Source organism: Lagenorhynchus albirostris, chromosome 1 (genome assembly GCF_949774975.1).
Source record: "Lagenorhynchus albirostris chromosome 1, mLagAlb1.1, whole genome shotgun sequence".
Taxonomy (NCBI): Eukaryota; Metazoa; Chordata; class Mammalia; order Artiodactyla; family Delphinidae; genus Lagenorhynchus; species Lagenorhynchus albirostris.
The window spans coordinates 25,582,325-25,607,522 of record NC_083095.1 but is presented as its reverse complement, the minus strand read 5'-3'; the positions used below and the strand labels follow the sequence as shown (position 1 = coordinate 25,607,522).

Here is a 25,198-nt window from a genome sequence, read left to right as displayed (position 1 = left end):
GGTGGGGGTGGTGTGATGAATTGGGAGATTGGGATTGACATGTATACACTGTTGCCTATAAAATGGGTGACTAATAAGAACCTGCTGTATAAAAAAATTAATAAAATTAAATTTAAAAATTAAAAAAGAAAAGACAGCTCTAAGAGTGAGATCTTATCTGTCTTGCTCACTGCTTATCCCTATGCCTATAACAGTCCTTGTAACGTAGCAGGGGCTCAATAAATAACTGTTGAAAGGATAACTGAGATCTGTAAAGATGGCAAAGAATGCTCAGGAAAGCCCATCCCAGCACCATTCTTTTGGAGGCATGAGAAATGTTAAGGAGGGCTCAGAGTAACTAATAATACAAGAAGCGCCAGTTCCCTACCGCATTACCTGAATTTGTATTATGTTTCTTGATAATCCACAGGTTGTTGTAGTCCTTGTGCAAATAGGTGGTGACCTGGGTAGGGTGGGGGAGGGAGGAGGAGGTGGGAGGGAGAAGACAGTCACTATCAGCGCAGCCGGCCACAGGACAATCAATAGCAAGCCAATGTTGCTTAAGCCTTTTTCAGAATCCCCAGCCACCAACCCGAGGGGCTGTGTTTCCCGACAGGGCTCCGAAGTAGCATTTGGTAAATGCTACTTTCTCTCCTTCCTTCTATATTTAGAGGTCTTTTCCCACAAAAGCCTTTTTGATTTGTCTCTGTGTACCCCTCTGCATCCTATCTTTCAACTTCCCACCTCCTAGAGGGAGGAACAATAACACCTTGTGTAACACAGTCTCCAGCACACAACGAGGATTTAGTTCATTTTTAAAAAGTCATCAAGACCATGTCTCAAACTTTCTAAATGAAAAATTCATGGTATTTTTCTAGAATATGGCCAAATGAAACGAAAAAAACTCTATTAATATCTTATCCTAGGGGCTTCCCTGGTGGCGCAGTGGTTGGGAGTCCGCCTGCCGATGCAGGGGACACGGGTTCGTGACCCGGTCCGGGAGGATCCCACATGCCACGGAGCGGCTGGGCCCGTGAGCCATGGCCGCTGAGCCTGCGCGTCCGGAGTCTGTGCTCCACAACGGGAGAGGCCGCAGCGGTGAGAGGCCCGCGTACCGTAAAAAAAAAAAAAAAAAAAAAAAAATCTTATCCTAGAAGCCTGAAGTTTTAGACATAGCCATTTTGTATACACTGATTTTTTAAAAATTGTGTGTGCATGAGTGTACATGCATGTAATGCTGCAATTAAACTACCAGCAAAAATCCTGGGAACAATATAAATGTCCAATACTAAAGGAAGAGTTATGTGCTGGTTATGTCCACAGGATAGAATATTATGCAGCCGCAGAAAATGTTTCAGGGCATTTTTACCCAGCACAGGAGAAGGTGTATAACATGCTGCTGTTGAAAATGGTTACCATTTATCACTAGGCACTGCTCTAAGCACTGGACAGGTCTTATCGCTAGGTTGTAGGGACTATGGTTACCTCCACCTTACTTACAAGCAAACTGAGGGTAAGTAATTCTCTGAGGTTAAGTAAAGGTCTCACAGCTTGTCAGCTGGAGAGACAGGATTCAAACGGAGGGAGCGAGCTCCAAAGCTCCCAGGATAGAGACTGCATACCTACAATTATGCTAATTATGTATACAAGCACATAAATACCCAGAAGCAACGAAAACAAAGGCATCTCTCTTACAACGTGAGTTTTAATAACTCCAATTGGACAAAACATGACTTTTTCACTTGCAAAGAAATTTGGAATTAGCGTGTAGGAAAATAATTATGCGTGTATCATGGCTGCTTTGTTTCAGTGGTTTTTGCTTTCTCAGAAACAATTAGGAATAATGGTATTAAGAATATACACGTTAAAAGTTGTGGCAGCCACAGAGACATTAAGTCCACGCTCCCCATCAAAAGCTGCACACATCAAGCTCACCCAGCTCGATTTTGCTCAAGGATGTTAAGCTTTTGTGGTGCTTGTGTGTGCACCCTGCGCTGTCATTTTGGTTTTTTTTCCCAAAAACCATTATTATTAAAATTCCTATTAGAAAAATCAGTTATTGTGAATACAGTCCATGGCCTCTTTTTCCCCTTGAAACATTTATTTTTACAATGGAGTTTTTTATAATATGAGGTCTCCTAGGGACACAGGTATGCTATTACAGCAGAATGTTGTACATCAAACTACGTGGATAAACAATGATCCTTGGATTATGTGTAACTTTGGGTTTTTTTTTATACTTTTCTACACTTTCCAATCTTACTTTATAAACGTTATGCTTTAAAAACATTTAAAAATCGAGACCTAGAGCTGTTAACAAGACATTAAACTACAGGGCAGAGGAGGGCTACTAGAGGTTATTTAGTGCGGTCCCCTCAATTTACAGATGAAGACACAGGCTGCAAAAGGCTCAGTGACTCAGTCAGTGACAAAGCCAGGCTCTCTGTCCCTTGGCCTAATGTGCTCTCTCTAGATGACTGTCAAAACTTCATGCCTCTACCCATGGGCTTCAAGTGTGTAACACTAAGACCAGCTTAATAGGGCCTTTCAGAACGTGGCTCTTCTCTCCCTTTGCACAGTATAGATGTTCCTCGTCACCACATCTGTAACTTTATCTCCTACATGACACCAGCAGCAAGGTATCACTATGGAAGGGCTAGCAGTACATTAGACTCTTCTGGAGAGCTTAAAACCAAAACAAAAATGCACACTGCATGGGCCCCATCCTAGGTCAGTTAAGTCAGAATCTCTGGGGTGGACCTCAGGCATCAGAATTTTTTAAAAGCTCTCCAATGGACTCTAAAGCGCAGCCAGGGTTGAGAACCACTGTGCTAGAGAGAAGCGGAGAGTCAAGAATGGGAAACTGATACCAAAACCCAATACTCTGGGTCAACCTTCTAGTAAATAAGGAAATAATAACAATCAAATATTTTGAGAAGCAAAAGTTTTTCACAAAGTAAAGGTTTTGGTCATTTTGTAGGAAGAGAAACTTCACTTCAAGCTTCTCAGAGCAGCAGCCAGCCCTGAAGCCCCGACCTCCGCACTCTCCTCTCCTCGGGTCACTGCATCCGAGGCCTCCGCCCTGCCCACGCCATGGAAGCCACCCTTGTCAGAGTTGCCAGGCCTCCCATGTTGCCCTTCGAAGGCCTCTTCCTCTGTCCTCACCTTCTCCGAGGTCTCTGCAGCACTTGAACTGCTGGCGTCTCCTCCCACTGGAGACCCTCTGCTCGGCACTCTCCTCCTGTTCTCCTCCAACCTTCCCGTCCACCCCTTCCTTCTCAGCCACTTCTACCAGCACCACTCTGAGCGCCTTTAATGCTGCCTTACGTGCTCCTGCTCCCCAGGGCTCCTCTGCTGGCCCTCCTCCCTCTGCACACTGCTTCAGGGCAATGTCACCCATCCCCCACTGTGTCACTGACACCTGTATGCTACACACTCATGTCTCTTTCCCGAGACAAGTCCCAGAGCTAAAATACACAAAGGAAACTCATCTCCAAAGCCATGTTTCCTCCTCCATTTCTGATTATGGTGAAACAGCATTATCACACAAACACCTTGACCTCCAGACTACAGACCTCGACATGGCTCATCCCTGACATCTATCAGTTACCAGGCCCTGACATTCAACCTGTGAAGTTTCCTAAATCACTTCCCACCTCTCTCCCTGTGGCCTCTGCCTCCGTTCACCATCCTTTGTCATGATTATTGCCTCTAGTCTCCTCCTCCTTCCAATCCACCACACTCCTGCTAGAGCTGTCCTTCTAAACTAGAAATCTAAGCACATCTTATCCCTTAATAAGTTTCAACGCCTCCCCAGCGTCTACAGAACAAAATTAAATCTACTGTAACACGTAAGGTCTCTCCATAATCTGGCCCCACGGACCTCTCCGACCCCATCCTTCTCCCTCTCAGGCATCATCCACCACAGCCACATCCACCACTCCTTAACGTGGACGCGGACAGTGTCGCTCACTCGTTCAGATCATACTCACGGCTAATCCTCCAGCATGCACGTCATACGGTTATCTCACTTAATCCTCACAACAACCTTATGATGGAGAGAAGTACTATTTATTTTCCCCAATTTACAGATGAGCCCACTGAAGCACAGAGAGGTTAAGGAATTTGTTCAAAGTCACACTCTAGTGGAACCAGGATTCGAACCCAGATAAACTAGTCTGGTTCCCAGGCCTGTGTTTATAACCATTACACTCTACCCATCATCCACTTCGTGCTGGGCACTGAGCCTTCCAGGAGCCAGCAATCAAACAGCAAAGAGACAGGAGGAAGGAAGCACTCACAATTCAATGCGAAGAGGGTTACCACACAAGCTTGTAAAGGTGCCGGGAAAGCCGCCCACACCAGACGCACCTAACCCAGGAGCAGGCAGAGGGAGGTCATGGTGGTCAGAGGGGAACTCCCCAGCTGAAGCCTAGGGAAGCTGGAGTTAGGCAGAGGAAAAGGATGTTTCAAGCCGGGGAAACAGTGCGGGTAAAGGAGGGGAAGCCAGAAAGAGAACGGAGGGTTCAGTCATGGCAAACAGCTTAGTGCTGCCACAACTCAAGCGCACAAAGGGCTCACTGACCTGCTGCTGGCGGGCGCCGATGCCCTCGGGGTAGAGGTGCCCGTGCGAGTGGAGGTAGCCGACGGCCATCCGCGCGCTCTTCACGGTGATCACAGAGCCATAGGCCAGGTCTGCGGGCAGACGGTGACGGTGTGAGCTGGCGCAGCGCTAGACCTGCCCCTGACTGCAGGGGCCGCTGAAGCCACAGGCCTCCTCAGCCCCTAACAGACTCCACTGGGTCCCGGACTGCCGAAAGCAAGATGCGCGGCTGCCTTCTCACCCCAGTGGAGTCAACTCAAGAGGATCTCACCAAATAGTCTCGCCTGTCCCCTCCCCTCCTTCCTAAGGACTTCAGAAGAAGCTGGGTATTAACAATGCTATTATCAAAGCAAAAGACTAGGAACAACTTGTCCTTCATTCAAGGTCTATCATATACATTCCATGGAATAAAGAAGGAAGAAGCATCTTATAGCTTCATCTGGAATGTTCTCCAAGATATAGTGTTACTATAGACTATTAAGAGAGACTTTTCACTATATATCCTTTTGTGCCTTTTGAATCTAGTGCCACATGTAGTAACTGTTCAATGGTGTTCTGGGTTTTTACTCTGAATTTAAAAAAACAAAAACAAAAACCCAGAGTAAACAGCTTACCCAGGAGCATCCATCCCCTCCCCACACAGGCCCCGGCTTATGGAGGAGGCTCTTTGCCTTCTTACTGTCCCTCTTCTCCACGCCCTGCAATCTGGCTGCCCGCCATTCCCCACTCCACCGAAACAGGTCTCACTGCACCAGTGCTGGCTGCTCCGGTCTCCCTTTGTTCATTCATTTGGTCGCTAGACCGTATCGATTACACGGTGGATCCAAAGGTGGAGGAGACCTGGCTGCAGACCTAGTGGAGCCCAGTCTTGGGGATGATGGTGTCACACACTGAGCAGCACAGGATGATCAGCAAACGCTCCAGCAAAGGTGCGACAAGGTGTGACATGGTGGGAGCCCAGAGCAGGGTAGAACAAATTCTTGCCCAAAGAGTAAAAAGAGGATGGCTTGATGGAAGAGAATATAGCTGAGCTAGGCCTTTTAAATAACGAGTAGAAATTTGCTAATGCCACCACTCCATCCTTCTAAGTCCTCGTGCTGGTCAACACACACAGCCCCGCACGCTGCTGACCGCAGCTGCTTCTCGATTATGCTCTGTCCCCCATCTCAACCCACACTCCCTCACGGACTGCTCCTGAGCAGCCCCTTCCTCCTGCATGCCCAGTGGCCTGACCGCACCCTGTCGTCTTCCTCTTTCTACAGTTTCCTCACAGACCACAGCCACTGCACAGCATCGACCATCCCTTACTTGGCTAGTCCTCCTTTGAAAGCCTCAGCCCCAAGCCCACTGGTCCCACTGCATGGATTTCCTCAAGCAACTCAAGGCTGACTTCTCCAATGTGGAATCCAGTGTCTGCCTTTCTGAACCAATTTTTGCCTGCTTTCCTATTTTTCATTCTTTCCACACTCTGGGTGGGCCCACTGTGTTCTAGGCCCTGGAGAGACTAAAAGACATTGTCCTTGCCTCCAGGAAATAATGACCTGGGCCCAACCTATCTTGTCAACCTTATCTTCCAGTATTTTTCTGCATATAACCTATGCCTTAAATTCTGCCCTGCTCTTGGCTTTGATCATGCTCTCCCTTCTGCCTGATATGCCCTCTCCCCCATCTCCCTCTGCTGAAACCTACCCATTTTTCCAGGGCCTGACTCCAAGGCAACTCACTCACTCTGATCACCCCCCAACCCCCTAACAGAAGTGATGTCTTACACCTTTGATCCCCACAGCTCTGCGTTCCCTCTTTCTATACTTAACACATACGGTCACATCATGTAGAGGTCCTCTACTGCAGACTCTACCCCAGACTCTCTACTCTGGAGGGCATCCGCTTACAGCCTCCGACGTGGCTAACACTTGCTCAGTTACCCGGTGTGAATAGTGAATGGATGCGAGTAGCAGGATACTCTGGTGGGAACTGACCTCTAGCCCTGAAGGGCCTTGTTCCTTCACCAGATTCTGTCTGTTGGTCTTCCCACAGCCACGACGGACAGGTTATTCTTTAGGGTCAAAGAGCTCATTGCTCAGGACGTCTTCCTCTGCACTTCCTGTGCTCCTATTCACTCTCTTGAGTGCTCGGACCAGATTTAACTGGATCTTTCTCCCACTGTGCCCATCTAAAATAACTCAGGCTGTCATATCATCTTTTCCAATACAACTCCCAGGAATCCCTTCTGTCTTTCTACCTTTGTAAAGGACAAGAGACACTCACGTTCAGGGATGGAAGCATTGTGAAGGTTGTTTCCTGAAAGCCGGGCCTGGAAGGCAGAACTGAAGAAGCCATCACCAGGACCACTGTGGGGAAAGGCAGAGAGAAGACAGCCAAATTAATGGAGTGAAACTGTGATTTCCCAGGAGCCCTAGGAAGAGCTCTGTACAGCTGGTTTAAAAGAAGTACAAGGGAGTGGCAGTGTAGTATTGTGGACAGACATGGGGGATAGAGTCAGAGAAACTGGGGTCCAAATTATAACTCGGCCACTTACTAGCTAGGTGAACTTTGGAAGATACCTGGCCTTGTTTAGCCTCAATTCTTCATTTATAAATCAGGGATTTAAAAAAAAAATCAAAAGAATTATTATGGGACTTCCCTGGTGGTCCAGTGGTTAAGACTCTGTGCTTACAATGCAAGGGACACGGGTTAGATCCCTGGTCGCGGAACTGAGATCCTACATGCCATGTGGCACGGCCAAAAATTTTTTTTTAAAAAAGAATTATTATGACTAAATGAGATAACGTATATAAAATGCTGAACACAGCTCCTGACACATAGTCACTACCTGTTAAATGGGAGCTGCTGCTGGTGTTATTGTTATTATTATCCTCACTCCAACTGCACATGCTTATGGTGGCCCATCCCTGTTAAGCACAAGGAACTGTGTTTAGGGATAAGGGGCAGTTTGGCTATTAGAACATTCTCTTCTTCCTTCAGGCCAGGGTACCCAAAAGATAGAACATAAGAGGAAACCAACAGAAAAAAAACCCTGGGTCCCCTCCGAGCATCCCAACCAGACCCAGGAAATCACACGGCCCCTCCATAGGCTTAGAGGCAAGAGGAAGACCAGAAGTGAGACACTGGAAAGGCTCTGGCTGTACCTTTTATTCAGCACCATGAAGTGAACAGCGTACATGGCCGTGTAGAGAGCCAGCGGCAGCACTATGAGGCACAGGATGCGAGCGGTCAGATGTTTTCCCACAGTCACCTGCAAACCAAGCCAGTGCAGGGTGCTGGGCATATGAGGCATTATTTGCCTTATGCCTGACATGTGTGTTATCTGTAAGTTTTTATGTGTAAGTCATAATCAGAAACAATTGAAACACTAATGGCTATCAAGAAAGAAAGACATGGGGAAACCCTAAGCCTTCCCATAACACCCCCCACCAACCAAGCACTGCAGGGGGCTGAACCTGGGCCAGCCCTCCGCTGCCTGTCCAGACCCTCACCGAGGACCCCGGGCTGTCCCCGCGTTACTGCCAAGGTGTGGCCTGCATCTTCAGCATCGTCACTCATCACTCCCTCTCCATCCTAGTCACACTGACGCCCTGCACTTTCCCCATGCTTCTTGCACTGTACCAGCCCCACCCAACACATTGATAACTGCTCCTTATCTTAACTTTAGGCCTCAGCTTCCTCCTAGAAGCCTTCCTGGATTGCCCAAGACTGGGTTTATGCTCTCCTCTGTGCTTTCACAGCCTTTGTTGGCTGGACCATGACTTATTTTTTCTTTTCTTTCTTTCTTTCTTATTTCTCTCTCTCCATTGTCTCTAGAGGGCAGGAATCTTGTTTTAATCATCTGCATATTCTGTGTCTCACACTTAGCGGATGGTCTGTCTATATGTTCCGAATGAATAAATGAACTTGTTGGGACTTTGGTTCAGAGGTGCATTACAGCAAAGTATCAATAGTTCAGGCCTGGAGTCAGCCTCGCCTGTTTGAATCCTAGATCTACCTCTTACTACTTGTATGACTTTGGGAACATTATTACCTCTCTAGGTCTCAATTTCCTCATTTGGCAAGAGGGTAATAACTACCTGCCTCACGGGTTTGTTATGAGGAGGAAATGAGATGATGAAAGTAAAGCATTTTGCATACTGCCTGACACAGAGTCAGCTCTTAATAAATAATATTGTAATAAACCATAAGGCCCTTACCAGCCTCCAGATGCAGAGACTCTGGGTCAGGAAAAGAAAATTTTAAGTTCAGGAAGTCAGTCTACCAATTTTACCTCAAGTCCCAGGCAGTCAGTGTCTGTCACACATTTGGCATGAGCCCAGATGGACAGAATCCCCTGGCTGGGTTGTTTGCAAAGCATTTAAAAACCAATGCAGGAACAAATGCCAAAAGAGAATCCCAAGGATATCAGTCCATCCTCCCTCTTTATACCTCTCCAGCCTGTCAGCCATAGCCCACTCCCTGCTGCCCTGCTCCCTACAGAGGGCAGCTGGATGCAGCCCACCTCGGGCCCAGAACACAGCTGTTCTGCCACCTGCAGCAGAAGCAGAGAAAGACCACTGGCTCTGCTAAGCGAGGAGCAGGGGAGCAAAGACATTTCTACAAGCACTTGGGTTCTCACCATTGAAAGACTGAGGTCTCCAAACAGGTGCCAAAGGTCTGAAACGGTGTTCCACCCCACTTGCAGGATGATAAAGAGGCCAACAAACTTGACCCCCAAAGCACCAGCTAGATTAACGCCAGTCAGGCTGAGCCAGAGCCACCAGGGGGCAGAGAAGGGCCTGAAAATCAACAAGGCACAGAGTTCAGTTTGGCAGCTGGAACCAAACTCAAAAGCAAGAGCAGCAATGGGGAAGGCAGAGGTCCTCTGACTCTGGGAGGCTGCACTGTGGCCTCTCTCTTGAGGGCTCCCAACCTCAGGGACCATGCATGGCTCCGAGGAGGAGGTGGTCTGTGAAACCCCTGAAACTGCAGGAAGCACAGTGTGAGAGTCAGTAGGTGATTCTTCTGGGGAGACGCGCCATCGCTTTCCTCGCTAAGTACAGGGCTTCAAGTAAGCAAGGCACTTATTCTTCAGTGGTGACCAATCAAGCGGAAGGAAAAGGAAAATCCAGAGAAGCCTGATGGATTCAGTCAGCCCTGTCTTTTGTGCCACCTCTGGACCCTGTAAAAGCCAGCAGTTACTGAGTGCCTACTATGTGTCAGGCACTGTTGCAAGCACTTTACACGTATTAACTCTTTAGCCTTCCCTACAACCCCCTGGAAGCAGATCCTGTCATCAGCCTCTTCTTCCACACGAGGACTCGAGGACTCGAGGTCCAGAGAGGTTAGGTAACACAGCCAGCAAGCGGGGGAGCACAGTGCTAGCCCAGCAGTCGGTTCCCAAGCTTGCTGCACTTAGATCGCCTGGTGCTCTGAGCTGCAGTCTCCTCATCCCCTGGCTGACCCCCTGCCACAGCAAATGCTCCTGAACAGCCAAGACCTATGTGTTCCTGTACCTCTAGCTCCTGGAACAGTACCTGGCACATGTATTCAAGAAATGGCAGGTGGGGCTTCCCTGGTGGCGCAGTGGTCGGGAGTCCACCTGCCGATGCAGGGGACACGGGTTCGTGCCCCGGTCCGGAAGATCCCACATGCTGCGTAGCGGCTGGGCCCGTGAGCCATGGCCGCTGAGCCTGCGCATCCGGAGCCTGTGCTCCGCAACGGGAGAGGCCACAACAGTGAGAGGCCCACGTACCACAAAAAAAAAAAAAAAAAAAAAACAAATAAAAAAGAAATGGCAGGTGGAAGGGGATGTGGTGCAAGTAGAAGATAACCCAAATCCAGAGAGAGCTGGTGGTCACTGCTTGGTTGTGGCAAAACCAAGGTGACTTCTGCAAAAGCCTTAGCAGAGCCAGCTCTTTTGGTCTGAATAAAATGAATGACCTACTCTACTCTCTCAGAGGCAGAAGGATGATCTGGAAGGGACTATTCTGGAAGAAGGCCAGGCCCTCCAGCACAGCTTTAGAATTGACTGGGGCCTGCAGGGATCCTCTTGACTGATGTAGACCCTTCAAGCCAAACTTTACATACCTTATTCCCATCACCAAGCCAGGACTGGCTGCAACCACTGAGGGCAGGGAGACAAACAGTTCCCAGACAATACCTATTCTGGTGCCCCCCACCCTAGGCATCACACCCACCCTGTCCCTGGCCATTATATAAATTCCAGAGCTGCCACAGCTTCTGACACCCCCTCCCAAAGATGGTGTTTCTGACCTGTTGGCATAGGAGTTGTACTTGACCATGCTCAGCATGGCAGCCATGATGAAGAACATCAAGATGGGGTCAAGGAGGATGTACTGGGACAGAGTGAGGCATCCTGTGTCTGAAAAACATGAGCTCAGTGGTCAAAAAGTGGAATCAGAGATGGGCCCCCCTGAGAACCAAACACCCCAGTGGTAAGAAACAGTCCCCCTTGTGCTTAGTTGCATTTGTGCAGTCAAGATTAGATGGGCAACTGAGTCACCTGGAAGGTGGAAGGCCACAGCTTTGGGGTATACCAAAGCCCAATGATATGAAAGAATATCTCACAGTGCTTCCAGGCCCTTGCCCCACAAAGGGGGCATGCATTGCCCCCTCTATCATGTCATGCATTCAGATACAGAGATCCTGAGAAGAGGGCTCCTGCTAATTTCCACCATCAAAAGGGAGTTCTGCTACCATGCTTATGCAGCCACAAACTACATACACCCGGGAAAGAATCTTACCATTTCATATGAAGTCTCTGTTGGGAGTGCGTCTCCATGCAGGTGCTGAAGTGATTTTTCTTTTAAACAAAATTTCATTACATCATGGCCTGGCCTAAGTCCTCCAATGTCTTCCCATCTCATTCAGACTAACAAGCTCCTTCAGACAGCCTCAAGACGGCCACTAAAGCCTTCATCCAGCCTCCTCTCCCAACACCCTCTGCCTCACTCACTCTACTCTGGCCTCACTGGTCTTCTTGCTGTTCCCTGAATCCACCAGGTGCCGCCTTGCACCAGGACCACTGCACATACTATTTCCTCTGCCTAAACACTCTTCCTTCAGATCTCTGCATGGCTTAATCTTTGGCTTCACTCAGGTCTCTGCTCAAGGCCACCTCCTCAGGGGGCTCTTCACAGACCACCCTGCCTAAAACAGAATCACTTCCCATTACTCTATGCCTTACCCTACCCTATTTTCTACATTGTACGTATTGCTTAAGGTGTTACATTACAGACTTAATTTACTTGCTTATTTATCATCTGCCCCACTAATGAGCAAGCTCCATGATAGCAGTGTCTCATCAGCGTATCCTCTGAGGCCAAGAAAGTGGCTTAGCACAGAGTAGATGCTTGAAAATAGTTGTGGAATGAAAAATGAATAAACGAATAACTGAAGAGGGAAGTTAAAGACGCAAGGGAAAAGCCACCAGTCCTCTAGAAAGAGACCCTGTAGTCTTGCAACATCATCTGTCAAAGCAAAGCCAGAGGGACTTCCCTCGTGGTGCAATGGTTAAGAATCCACCTGACAATGCAGGGGACACAGGTTTGATCCCTGGTCCGGGAAGATCCCACATGCCGCAGAGCAGCTAAGCCTGTGCACCACAACTACTGAAGCCCGCGCACCCTAGAGCCTGCGAGCCATAACTACTGAGCCCACACACCGCAACTACTGAAGCCCACACACTCTACGGCCTGTGTGCCGCAACTACTGAAGCCTGAGCGCCTAGAGCCCATACTCCGCAACAACAGAAGCCACCGCAATGAGAAGCGCACACACCACAATGAAGAGTAGTCCCTGCTCACTGCAACTAGAGAAAGCCTGCACACAGCAACGAAGACCCAACGAAGACAAAGAAAAAAAAACAAAGCCAGAATCGCCCCTAAATTAACCACCTAAACTGGTCTGGACTTTTTCAAATGTTAAGCTCTATGAGGTCAGGAATTCACTTTCATATGAGCAAGGCTAAAAACAGGATCAATTTCTCTGGATCAACTCTCAATTAGCCATGTGAGAATTATCCACAGAAATAAAGTTCCCATTTTATCCTCTGCCACCCAGCTACTTCTGTGGCATCTACCTTTGCATTCAGTTGAAATTAGTTTAAGGAATGCAAACTAATCTTGACAGTAACCTAAGAGAAGCTGAATTAGAACTGTAAGCCTCCTTCAAACACACACACACGCACACGCACACACACACGCACACACAAGCACACAAACTTGTTATCCATTCCAAACTCAAATGTGGATAACCTGCAGATAATCTATTCCTTGGGATTACCCATACCAACTCACCACTCCAATAAAATATAAAGGCTTGCTACATATAAGTATTTATATATGTAAGTATTACTAGTGAATAAAAGGAGACGTAGTACATTTACCCAATCCTCAAGTTACTTAAGAACTGGGCCCGTAGACAGGATCTTTAAGTATATTGATTTCCAGCTACATTCATAGTGTGGCCGTCAATATCCCAAGAAACGTGGTCTAGGACAACTTACCAAAGGTGAGGAGGGCAGCCGTGAGCAGCGCTGCCGGGAGGGACTGGGACAGCTCCAGTACAGTGAGGTAGGCAAAGGGGATCAGCAAAGCGCCGAGGAACGCACAGAACTATGGAAGGACGGGAGAAGCAGTCAAGTAACTAACTAAGCAAAGCATCAGGGACCTACTTGGCTTGGTACAAACTAATCTTTTAAGATGGAGGGCCCTGATGATGGCATGACTTGGTGACCTAAAATCACCTGCAATATGTTTAAATATGAAAGGGGTGGTGTAACAGTGAAGCATCAAATCAAGCAACATTTACGTTCCCACTAAGCACCAACTTGTGCACTGACAAGAAATCAGCAAAGTTCAGCCAGGGAGGTGTGGGCAAGACGGCCCACGATTTCAAGTGGGAGACTCCGGGAAAGGACCGTCCCATCACTGCTAGCTGTGACCTCGACAAAGTCACGTCTCTGTATCTCAGCCTCTCCTTCTGTGTAATGTAAAACTTAAGAGTTCCTACCTCATAGGGTTTACTTTTTAGATTAAATGAGCTAAAGTTTATTACCACACAGAAAGTTCTTGATAAACACTAGCTTCTGTTATGAAACTGGGTGCAAGTTGAGAAATACCTCTCTGAAGGTGTTTTAATATTTTAGAGAACTCTAATGTTATTTCTGTTATTTCTCCCTTGGTCCTTTTATTCAATCACACCAGGAATCACTCTTTAATCTATAGGTTGTATTTTGATTTTAGAAAAAAGACTGCTTGACACTTCAGCATCTGGAGGGTTGTTTTTCAGTTTTGTTTTGTTTTTAACCACCAGAGTTCTCTCCATCCCCCTACCCTGTCCATCAAAAGTAATCAGACAAACCCAGGGGAATGGAAATTCTCACATTTGGGTTGTCACTTTTTGTTAGCAGAAAGCAATGTGCTCTAGTGTGAAAGGGAACAGGGCTGATATATTTGGCCTTCTCATTTCCATAGCAAGTTCACAGTGAGTCAGGCCTATATCCAATTATGCATGCTATGTGGTATTCAAACATCATTAGGAAGACACAGAACCACTTAAGAATATGAACTTGAGGGTAGTGGACACTTCTTGTTTCATATGGAATGGTATGACCACACAAACAAGCCAGTGATTAGCCCAAGTAATCCCCTGGCATTTATCTAAACTGCTCTGATAAAGCAGTTCCTTGAGGAAAGGGCTTGTAAATGCTACCTGCTCTGAGAGCTCCACACTGAGGACAGTCTCCACGGGTCTCATTAGCTCCAGATACAAGGTCCCCAGACAGCTGGGTATTTAGGCCCTACCGTGCCCCATCAAGGCTGGTGTTGGGACTCAGAGCACAGAGGGACCAGGCAAACACACACTTCCCTTAAAAGACTGGAAAACCCCTTGTGTGCCCGACACTTCGTGGGGAAAGGAAGAAGAACCTGGTGACATGGGTGTGGGGATGCTGAAATGTTAATAAAGGCCCTCAGAGGTAGGCAACACCCTAGCAGTTGTGGCTGCAGGGGAAGGACGCGTAGCCTGCCAATGTGCTGAGGCCAGTGTTGGGATTGCAGGAGATTCCTGGCTGCCTGAGTCCCGGGCTGCCCTCTGATCTGAAATCTGATGCCTCACGTTGGCAGGAGAACAGGTGACGGGGTGTGCTTGCTCCTGTCTGTGTCATCGCTGTATTATCTGTGGCCTCCCTCTCCCTTCCCGCCCACCCCAGCTCTGAATCTCTACTACAGGGCACAGGTCCAATCATGCTCCCCCACCAAAGTCCCCTTATCTACACCTGCCACCACTCCAGGGCTTCCAGCTGTCACATTTCTGACTGAGCGTGGCCCCAGGGGTGAGTCGGGCAATAGCAAGTCAGGAAGGCTTACTCCTCTCATTCCCAGGTAGCTGTGATGCTCATATTCGTCCCCAGGCTTCTGGAACAAAAAGGTGCCGTCATATCCAGTCAGGTGGCCAGCAAGGCCTATCAGCATCTGAGGAGAGAAGGAGAGGCCTCAGAGAGAAGATGCCTCCGCCCCCTGAACTTCCCTCCAGCTGCGCCCAGACCTTGGCTTCCCTTGACAACTGTCCATAGAAGGAGCTCCCACTGTGACATTTTCTCCGGCAGCTGTTGCAGAGCAAAGAATCTTTTGTCTACAGAGCTCATTGCCTGAAACAAATCCTCTCTTGTGTTAAGGCCAAGTTCTTGGGAACAGTGCAGACTGAGTATTTAGGAAGAAAAAAATCCCACAATTCGAAGGGCAGGGCCAGTGAGGGGCTCTCTCATTCAGCCTTCTTTCATTTGTTATGAAGTAAAACACGACAGCTCATGGGGGAGGCCATGGGCAGGGGCTGATTCCTGGGAGACTGGGCCACTGAAAAGAAAATGAGGTTCCAAGTCAGAATGAGGAGGGAGGAAAGTGGCCAAGTTGCTACACACCAGGAATAGAGAGAAGGGGAGAAAATGGGAAAGCAGAATGCAAACACAGATGCATTTCCCCAGAGGGGAAGAGAGAAGGCCCAGTGGAAACAATGCCAAAAGGCCTGGGACTGGTTTCTCCTACCGCCAGTATTCCAAAGGGAGGCCACCCTGGCACGTCCCAAAACAGAACAAATCAACTGTAAACTTAGACTGTGAGCTGTAAATCCTTCAAAACGTTCGAGAGGATCAGCCTCTTCATTTCTGTCTTTCCTTGACCGTCAACAGTGTAAAATTTTCTTTTCCACACACGTAATCAGAAGCAGCTAAAACATAAAAACTGTCAGCAAATATGAAGCATCTGTAACAGCCCCAGGCTGCCTCGGCCTGACCCCTGTGCTCAGGTTCAGCCGTGTGGAGGGGCAGAATACACTGGCTGTGTGGAGGGAAAGCCCTTCCCAGCGACGCTGCTTGTGCGGGCTTGGATTCGGACCACTAACCAGCTCACTTTTTCCTCTAAGTAGTTCTAAACACAGTCACTCTCTGTAGTTCTGTGTCAAGGTACAGAAGCCAAAGTTCAGCAGTAAATTATTATGAAGCCTTATTTAAAAAAAAAAAAAAGGAATCCCAGGGTCCAGAAGTTAATTTAATATTAATTAATTTAATGTAAAGTAATATAAGGTATTGAGAAGACAGAGCCATCCGAATACCCAGGTGAACTTAAACTGACAAATGACAATCAAATGAATGTCCCTTCCCCCCTGGGATCTCAGAGGACAGACCCGCCTGGTGCTGGCATAAATCCCCAGACTTCCTGGCTGGTCTGGTAGAGTGAAGAAATGCACAGACGGTTTGGATCTCAGAGCCCCCCATACTAGCTCTCTGATCATAATAATCTCTTACCTACAGGTAATAAAACCTTCCTTGCAGATGGTTGTGAGGCTTAGAGGTAATGTTGTAGGCAAAACACTTAGCACTCTGACAAGCGTTTAACAAGCACTCAAAATTCAGCTCCCTCTCAGTTTCCATAAGGTTAAAAGTAGCCCTGAGCTAATTTCCTAACTAAAGAACTCATTCAAATCAATAAGAATAAGAGCAACTTACTAGAAAAATGTTTTCATAGAAAACAAAACACAGATGGCTAAAAAACATATGGAAAAATGCTCAACGTAATTCAGAAAGACACGCAAATGAAAACAGTGATATACCAGTTTTTACTCTCAAATTCGCAAAATTTTGGAAGTATGATCATACCAGTGCTGGCAACGATGTGAGGAAAGCAAGCACCCTCATACGCTGTTGGTGGGAGTATGTAGTATCTCAGCATTTTTGCAGGAAAACTTAACAATGTCTAACACAAATCTAAATGTGCATATTATTTGACTCTTTAGTTCAGCCACTGAGGCTCTTTTGGCTACACCTGCAAAACTATGAAAAGATAAATGTACAAGGATGTTCAATGCACTACCTTTTGTAATGGCTAAAAACTGGAAATAACATAAATGCCCACCAGTTGAAGAGAGGCAAAATAATTTATGGCACAACTGTATAACGGAATAATCTACAGCCATGAAAAAGAATGGGGTACATTTTATGTATTGATGTGGAAAGAAGTTAAGATATATTATGTTTAAAATACAAGTTGCTCAACAATTTTAGCCTGATCCCATTTGCATATATAATGTGCTGTTCCCGTGTGCTAATATATATGTGTGTAGAAATGCATACACACTTATATTTGTATAAAGTTTCTGAGAGGATATATAAGAAACTGTTAATAAAGGTGACCCTGGCTGCCTCTGAGGAATAAAAATGTGAGGGAAGGTAACTTTTGACCTTTTATTTCCTTCTGTACTGATCAAACTTTGTGCTATGTGCAGGTATTTTTATTTCTTTTAAAAGTACCTATTTCCTTGGAGCCCCTGGCGCCCAGGGCTGGGACCAGTGTGAAGAAGCAGGTATTGGGGTCAGTACTGTAGGAGAAAACGTTCTACTCACCACTTCATGGGGCTTTTGGATTCTTGGCCTGACTTGGCCTCAGAACCTATGAAAGCTACTTTGCTTATCACTCTTTTATCCAGGTAGAGCACAGGACCATCAGGAGATAAATGAGAGGGGCAGATGGATCACACTCTCTGGGGGCAGCCGTAGAAAGAAGCCTCACATTTCTCCCTTCACACAGGGGCCACATGTGAGGAAGGGAAGGCTTCAGCAAAAACAAATCAGCAAGTGTTTTCCACACGCCTTCACTGCACTGAGCACTAGCAGACTCCAAAAACAGACAGGCAGTCCCCAGATGAAAGACTGGGCTAGGTTTCCTCCTCTACTGGCGGGCTGGGTCCCAGGCTAGCCCAGTGCAAATATTCAGCACGTTCTGTGGCTTAATTCTACAGTGGTAACAGATGTACTTGCCCGAATACTGGCGCAAGGCAAGTTCATCAGGCAGTGGTATAATGGTTAACAGAGCAGACTCTAAGCCAGTCTGAACCTTACCAGCTGCCACTTACTAGCTTTAATCCCTATGGCAAACTACTTATCGTCTCTGAGTCCCAGTTTCCCCTTCCGTAACATGAGGATACAACAGTACCTACTTCATAAGGTTGTCCTGAGCATTATATAAGTTAATGCATCTAAAGTGACTAAAAGAGACTGTTCAATTGCTCCAATCTTATTGTTGTTATCTTATAAAGGAGACAGAAAGAGGCATTACATATTTTGCTCCTTCTCTGGGCTCGGAGCTAATTTTGAAATAGGCCACCTAGGGACTCCCCTGGTGGTCCAGCAGTTAAGACTCAACGCTTTCAATGCAGGGGGCCCGGATTCGATCCCTGGTCATGGAACTAGATCCTGCATGCCGCAACTAAGAGCCCACATGCCGCAACTACAGATCACATGTGCCACAACTGAGACCAAGGAAGGAAGGAAGGAAGGAAGGTAGGAAGGAAGGAAGGGCCACCTATCCCACCTTCTTCTCCACCGCTCCCACCTGCAGGGCCTTGCCCCTGGTCCCTACCCCATGCTCTGGTGCTTTTCCCTAAGCCCACGTGTCACAGTCACCACCTCTGCCACCCCTCACCCCCTGCCTTCATCCCCAAGTACTCCATGCTCCAAGAACACTCCCCATCTTCATACCAGGCAAATTCCTGTCCCCTTAGTACCAGAGAGCTCAGCCTCCAATTAGGAAGAAAGGACTGAGCGAAATGCCAAGGCTAATCCATTAGCCTTCTCGGGGGTGTTTGTTTTTAAGAGAGTAAAATGAATTCTGATTGGTGGAATTTCTAATTGTACATCATGTGAAATGAACAAGCCAAACAACGTGCACACTGGGAATGGGGAGTGGGAAGGAGTTTCAGGTCCTTGTGGACAGTCAGCTCCCCTAAGCTATTTCTGCTTTTTATGCAACAGATTCCTTCTCTCCATCTCTTTTTTTTTTTCAATTAAAGTAAAATTCATATACCATAAAATTCACCATTTTAAGGTGTACAATTCAGTGGCTTTTAGTTTATTCACAAGGTTGTGCGACCATCACCACTACCTAATTCCAGACTATTTCATCACCCCAAAAAGAAATTCCACACCCATTTATAGTCACTCCCCAATCCTCCCTCCCCCCAGATCCTGGCAACTGCTAATCTAGTTTCTGTCTCTGTGGATTTGCCAATTCTGGAAACATATAATATGTGGCCCTTTATGTCTGGCTTCTTCCACTTAATATAATGTTTATCCGACTCAACCATGTTGCAGCATGTGTCAATATTTCACTCCTTTTTATGGCTCAATAATATTCCATTATATAGATAATACCACATTTTGTTTATCCATCCATCAGTTGGTGGAATCTCTCTCCATTTCTGAGCCCAGAGGACTCCTAAAAACACCAAAGGTTTCCCATGAAAGCAGCTGTTCTGGAATGTCAGGGAATTATTTCTACAAGCCCAAGAATTAAATCCAAATCTAAGACTTGGCTCCAACTCTTAGGAGAGCACCGTCATTCACCACACTGCTCACCTTTCCCAGAGGCGGGTGCACATCAAAGAAAAAGGTGCGGTTGATATAGTAACTTCCCATTTTTCCAAAGTGAGTTTCATCCCAACTAAAAAGAAAACAGAAAGAGAAATGAAATTCTTAAAATTATCATACAACCCAAACAGCCTTAATAAAGCATGGTTAAAATTACAGTTAAAACCAAAGGTTATAAGTTTCAAGCAGTTAATGAGAAAATCTGGATTTAAAAAAAAAAAAGCTTTTGACACAAGTGATTTGAGGAAGCAAGACATCAGGCTGTTCCTTAATCTTCATTTAGACAGCTGAGAAAGGCTAGCAAATACTTACCAACCAGTTTCATAAATTTAAGTTAAATCTATACTTATTCTGTATCTTGAGTTTCTATTTATTTTAAAAAGGCGAAGAGTTTCCTATACTATAAAAAGTTTTGCAATAAGAGTTTTCTTCCAAGTCTGCTAACTTTTTAAAAAAAAATAAGTTTATTTATTTATTTATTATTTATTTGGGGCTGCATTGGGTCTTTGTGGCTGCGCACGGGCTTTCTCTAGTTGCGGGCGCTACTCTTCGTTGTGGTACAAGGGCTTCTCATTGCAGTGGCTTCTCTTGTTGTGGAGCATGGGCTCTAGGTGCGTGGGCTTCTGTAGTTGTGGTACATGGGCTCAGTAGTTGTGGCTCACAGACTCTAGAGCGCAGGCTCAGTCGTTGTGGCACACGGGCTTAGTTGCTCCGCGGCATGTGGGATCTTCCTGGACCAGGGCTCGAACCTGTGTCCCCTGCCTTGGCAGGTGGATTTTTAACCACTGCGCCACCAGGGAAGCCCCAAGTCTGCTAACTTCTAACCCTAAGACTATTTTTGCTACTAGAAACTACATTACTCTTGCTGTTACAAACTACACTGTGGGCTACTGATCAGTAAGAGCCTACAGACCATGGTTGTGCCTGGAGTCTGATTTTGCTCCCAACCTTGTGATAATTAACCTGCTAACTATGAACTCACTGACCTTATTATAATGAACTAACAAGTATATAAAAAGTGAGGGCTTTCTTACTAAGTTAACAACCAGTCTAAAAACCTATCCTCATTATTTACAAATTATTTAAAAATTATTTTGCAAGTAAGTGATTCTAATACACTAGCTTTTAGACACAATGCAAAAATCTTGTTCTTCTACACAACCACAGTAAACCTTTCACACCCTACACGGGGGCTTCACAGCGGCAGGCTAGTAACCCAGCAGAACCTGGCCATTTCTGTTTGTCAATCTCTCCCTGCAGCTCAGAAGAACAGTTGCTTTCTAGTGACTATCCATCCCCAGGTCAGCTTCTATAAGTAGTTATCACTGTCCTACAGAATAAGGGGCAAAACATGCTCTTACCAAAAATGCAGGGTCTTTTTTTTGTTTGTGTGTTTTACACACTGGGTCTAATAAACAGGCAGAAGGGTAAATCTACTTCTGCGTCTGCTAAGCACATGGCTTGACATGAAATGAGGACAGTGACATGGCGATGTCAAACAGAAAAATACCTTCCAAGCAGTGTGACAAAATACATTTGCAGAAAAAAGAGAGATCCGGTCCCAGCTCCGCCACCCACTGTGGGAGCATGACCTGGCAAAATCACTCGCCCTCTCCGGATCTCTTTTCTCATCTACGTGATGAAGACAACAGTAGCATCTGCCAGTCCACCTCGCAGGGAGGCAGGTATGAGGTAACACATGCGAAAGAACTTTACAGACTATAAAGTCCCACACATGCTGGGCACTATTTAAACTGTCCCAACATTTGTGGTTAGTTTTGAAGTCTGTTTGGAAACATATTGATAAAGGGGTGTAAGATTTTTACTTCAAGTAAAACTGGTAGCAATAGTCACGCTTCCTCTTGGCTTTTACTGCGTGTTTGCGGTGGGATGGACGGTCTTCTCTGGCTCTCTCTTGCTCTGCAGGCCTTGCAGGCTACGCCAAGAATGCAAGGTCCTGGCTGCTCTTTACTCAGGCCACTTCTCAGGGTTATGCTTGCAGCAACCTTGAGGAAGACACCACGTCTCCCTCTGGGACAGAGAGCAGTCTTGTTTACTGCTTATTATAAAACAGTGGATTCCCCAAGATCAATACTCCTCAGCTGTGATTCAACCCCCTGCACGTGCAGGCATTCATCCAGACCCAGGGTATCACATGGGACACTGGGGGCAAGGGGAACTGATGCCAACATACTGATGCTCATCCTGCTTGCTGTGCTGTGAGAAATAAAGGCCTTTGTCTCTGACCCAGGACTTTGTCTCCTGCCAGCATCCATAAAACACTGACAGGCTAACTCATTAGTTGGCAAGTAGCATAAAAATAAAACCCCAAACCCTGACAGTTTCGGTGACAAGCATAGGATGCTGAGTCATAGCTTTCCTTAAGAGAAAGGACAAGGGCCATCATGGACTGGGTTAGGGGATAAGAGAAGACGCCCTGGAATCACCCTGGTGGTGAATGTTCTTGCCCAAGTGGTGGGGAAGGCAGGTAGTAAGAATCCCCCACTGTCCTGCCTATGAATGAGGTTGAGGGGAGAGAGGCAGGATTGAAACAAACAGTCTGAATGCTGCCTTGGTTCCTGCCCACGGCCTTCTGGGCAAAAGGAGGAAAGGATATAATCGCAACCCTGGGGCAACAGGCTAAGCAGCCCCAGCCAAAAGGCAAGATGGACGGGCTGATGAACCTAGGAGGCCCCCAAGCTTAATGGTGCCAGTGGTAAGGACCTTGCTATTCAACGCAGAACTCTGGGTAAAATGAAAACACTGAAAGGTTCTCGGGTGAGCTGTGTGCTCAAGCTAAAGGTGTGCCTTGCTTAGAGGCTCAGAGCCACTCCGTCCCTCCGTGTCCCGTGACCCCTCCCCCTCTGGCACGATCTCAGCTTCTTTAAAGAGTAGGATGGTTACAGGTGGGGCTAAGGTCTCCCTGTCCCTAAAGGGGACTAAAGGCCATACACACCCATCCTAGTGTGGTGGGGAGCTCTGGGGAGGAGGGGGACTCAAGCTCAAAGTCCTACTGGATACACGAGCACCCTACTCAATCCCTTGGAGTAAGAGGATTTGCTAGGCGCAGGGATTACCAAAGGTGCCAGGGACTGCAGGGAGGACCATGGCAGTGTGTACAGGGACTGAAAGAAAAAGCCCCTAAGCCCAGGTGCTCACCAGACACAGGAAAGCAGACTGGGAAGAAGTGGTGCCAAGCCTGCCGAGGGGCTGACGGAGCAAAAAGGCCTCCTCCTGCGCCCTGCATCCAGCACGCGCCACACCTCCCACCTGGGAATGGCATAACCTCTAGGTGGCTGTCATTATAGCTCCTGATGCAGGCCTATTAGACTTGTTAGTTGAAAGGGGAAAAAGCACCTAAATTCAACTGATAGGGTCTGAGCCAAGTTCCCAGTGGGGAAGGGAAGGGAAAGTGGCCTTGGGTAGGCCCCTTGCAACTACGGTTGTGTCTCCCACTGCTGAAGACATAGTCGTATTTATCCCATGTGTCCAAGATTATCCCATTGAGAGACTGCTAATTTAGTGAGAGGTGATCCTGTCCCCTCCCAAGTGGTCCTACAGAAATAATATAAATCACAAGACGAGAAAGGGACATTACAGCTTTAAAGATGGAATTTCAGGGCAGGGGGTTGGGGAGGGGGGCTTGGAGAGCTCCATGACAGCGCCATCTGCTGGACATAGGTACCAGGTACACACCCTTTTAAAGGGGCAACTGTCAACCTACTACTAAGCTCTTGTTGAACTTGAGGGCCTGAACCATGAAGACCTTAGGACTCTTTGGCCTGATACTGTCACTTTGGGGTGGGTCAACTTGAAATCTATCGCTAACGACGGAAGGGCTCAACAAGCGTCGCTGGTGAAATGGAAGTGGTATATTCAAGTGTTGGCCCTAGAGGCATCTTGGTTTTTCAAGAAGAGGTGGCAGCTGCCCCTTTGGAAGAAACTATCTTCCACTCCACCGCCTGGAGCAAAGCCGCTGACTCAGTGGGGTCTTGATTCCCAGAGGTTCCTCCTAATGTTTGTGCCTGGTTCACTGACGGTTAGGCTAAATTAAAAGCAGATGGTGTCCACAGGGCAGTAGCTATCATCGAGCCCCACTGACGTTTCTGGAAGACCGACTGCAATAAGGGTTGATTGGCACAATGCACTGAATTGAAAGTCATCACCCTTGCCTTAGACAATACTCCTAAGAAACAGACAAGTTATATTTTTATTTTCCCTTAGGCTTTTGCCATTGGCCTAACCATCTGGTGTGTCACTTGTAAGGCCATATACTAAGAAATGTAAAACACCCCTCTTCGGAGCCAAGAACTGTGGAAAAAAATCATGGCTGCCTGCCAATGGGCCAATCTGGATCACTCATGTAGATGCCCCCAGTAAGGGCCAGTATTCTGATAAGACGGATTAGAATCAAGCTGCTGATCAAACCTGCACCATCCAGACTGCTGCCATTGCCACCTGCATACGTCAATACACCAGGCATGGAAACACATCTACCACCATGGACTGGGCACAAAGTAAAGGACTATACGTCTCCAAAGCAGAAGCCATTGCTACATTGTGGTAACTTGTGACTCCTGCCAGAAGTTGGCACGTTTGTCTTGCAGTGAAGGAAGCCACATTGCGTGGGGTACTGACCACTCCAAGGAAACTGATTGTACTAGGCCTTTGTTCCGCGTTCCAGGCTATCACTGGTGCCCCACTGCTGTTGACACCGTTTCGGGTTAGTGCTGATGATGCTGTTCCAGTCCAATCATCTGACTCTAGATATATCACTGCGGCCCTTGAGACTAAACTGTGTTGTGTTTTCAGCTTTCCAAACCATCTACAGTCTGACAATGGTACACCCTTTTTTTTTTTTTTTTGCAATGGCTGAATAGCCAAAAACCTGATGACATTCCACACTCCAGGCCATCCACGGGTATCTGATATTGTCAAGCACTGAACAGTCTTCTCAAAACGATTTCTGAGTCAACTTCCCTCACCTTCCTCCTTGTTCACACACCTGAGGCAAGTAGTTTGGTCACCTAACTAGGTGTTCATCTCCTCTCGGCCACCAACTGGGTAATGATCAGAACAAAAGGGGTGGAGGTTATAAAAACCCATTTTGAAAATTTGAGATTCTTCCTTGACTATTCCTGGGCTCGACTGGTCTCCCCTAACAGCAATTCTGGATCAGCCTGGGGGTGCAGTTGGGGATTTATGGGATTCAAACTTAATTCCAGTTCAGTCACTTGGGTTTTCCTGTTGGAGTGACGTGGTTTTAGTGCATAAAGATCACCTGGTTGAGCACACTGCTTGTGAGGTCCCGCTACAGTGGCTCACATGGGCCAAGATGGGAGACATAATAAGTCTCTGTCAAGTTTCTGACAGTGCCCATGACAGAAAGGTCTCGATATTAGTATGCAATAGCTGGAGTAAAGGTGAAATTACAGGTACTAGAGTGGGACACACTGATTATATGGCAGTGGGAGGAAACAAACAACCTTTCCACCTGGGGAAGGAACATCTTAGGCCCCTGGAAATGTAAAGAGAAGGGAAACAATTAATGCTCTCTTTGCCTCCTAGGCCCAGCACCCAGCCTGGCAAAATACTAACACAGTTCAACTAAGTCAGTGGCAGCTGTAGCTAGCAATCTGACCTATTGCTGACTCTGTTATTCCACCATGAAATCAGAAAAACTC

General features: G+C 47.0%; 1 protein-coding gene across 4 annotated transcripts in view; it reads right to left on the bottom strand.

Moving 5' to 3' along the window:
- The window catches only part of POMT2 (protein O-mannosyltransferase 2), a 53,546-nt gene that overhangs the window by 25,884 nt on the left and 2,464 nt on the right, over window positions 1–25,198 (bottom strand). For all 4 annotated transcript variants that reach the window (XR_009536723.1, XR_009536709.1, XR_009536705.1 and 1 more), the window contains exons 2-10: window positions 19,503–19,587; window positions 14,965–15,069; window positions 13,101–13,209; window positions 10,847–10,955; window positions 9,210–9,369; window positions 7,732–7,838; window positions 6,851–6,933; window positions 4,565–4,674; window positions 376–442 (exon numbers count right to left, since the gene is read on the bottom strand). Coding sequence is in view for 1 of the 4 variants with exons in the window: in XM_060128837.1 (XP_059984820.1) it covers window positions 376–442; window positions 4,565–4,674; window positions 6,851–6,933; window positions 7,732–7,838; window positions 9,210–9,369; window positions 10,847–10,955; window positions 13,101–13,209; window positions 14,965–15,069; window positions 19,503–19,587 (935 nt within the window). In the remaining 3 variants the exon portion in view is untranslated. The remainder of the gene's footprint in view (window positions 1–375; window positions 443–4,564; window positions 4,675–6,850; window positions 6,934–7,731; window positions 7,839–9,209; window positions 9,370–10,846; window positions 10,956–13,100; window positions 13,210–14,964; window positions 15,070–19,502; window positions 19,588–25,198) is intronic.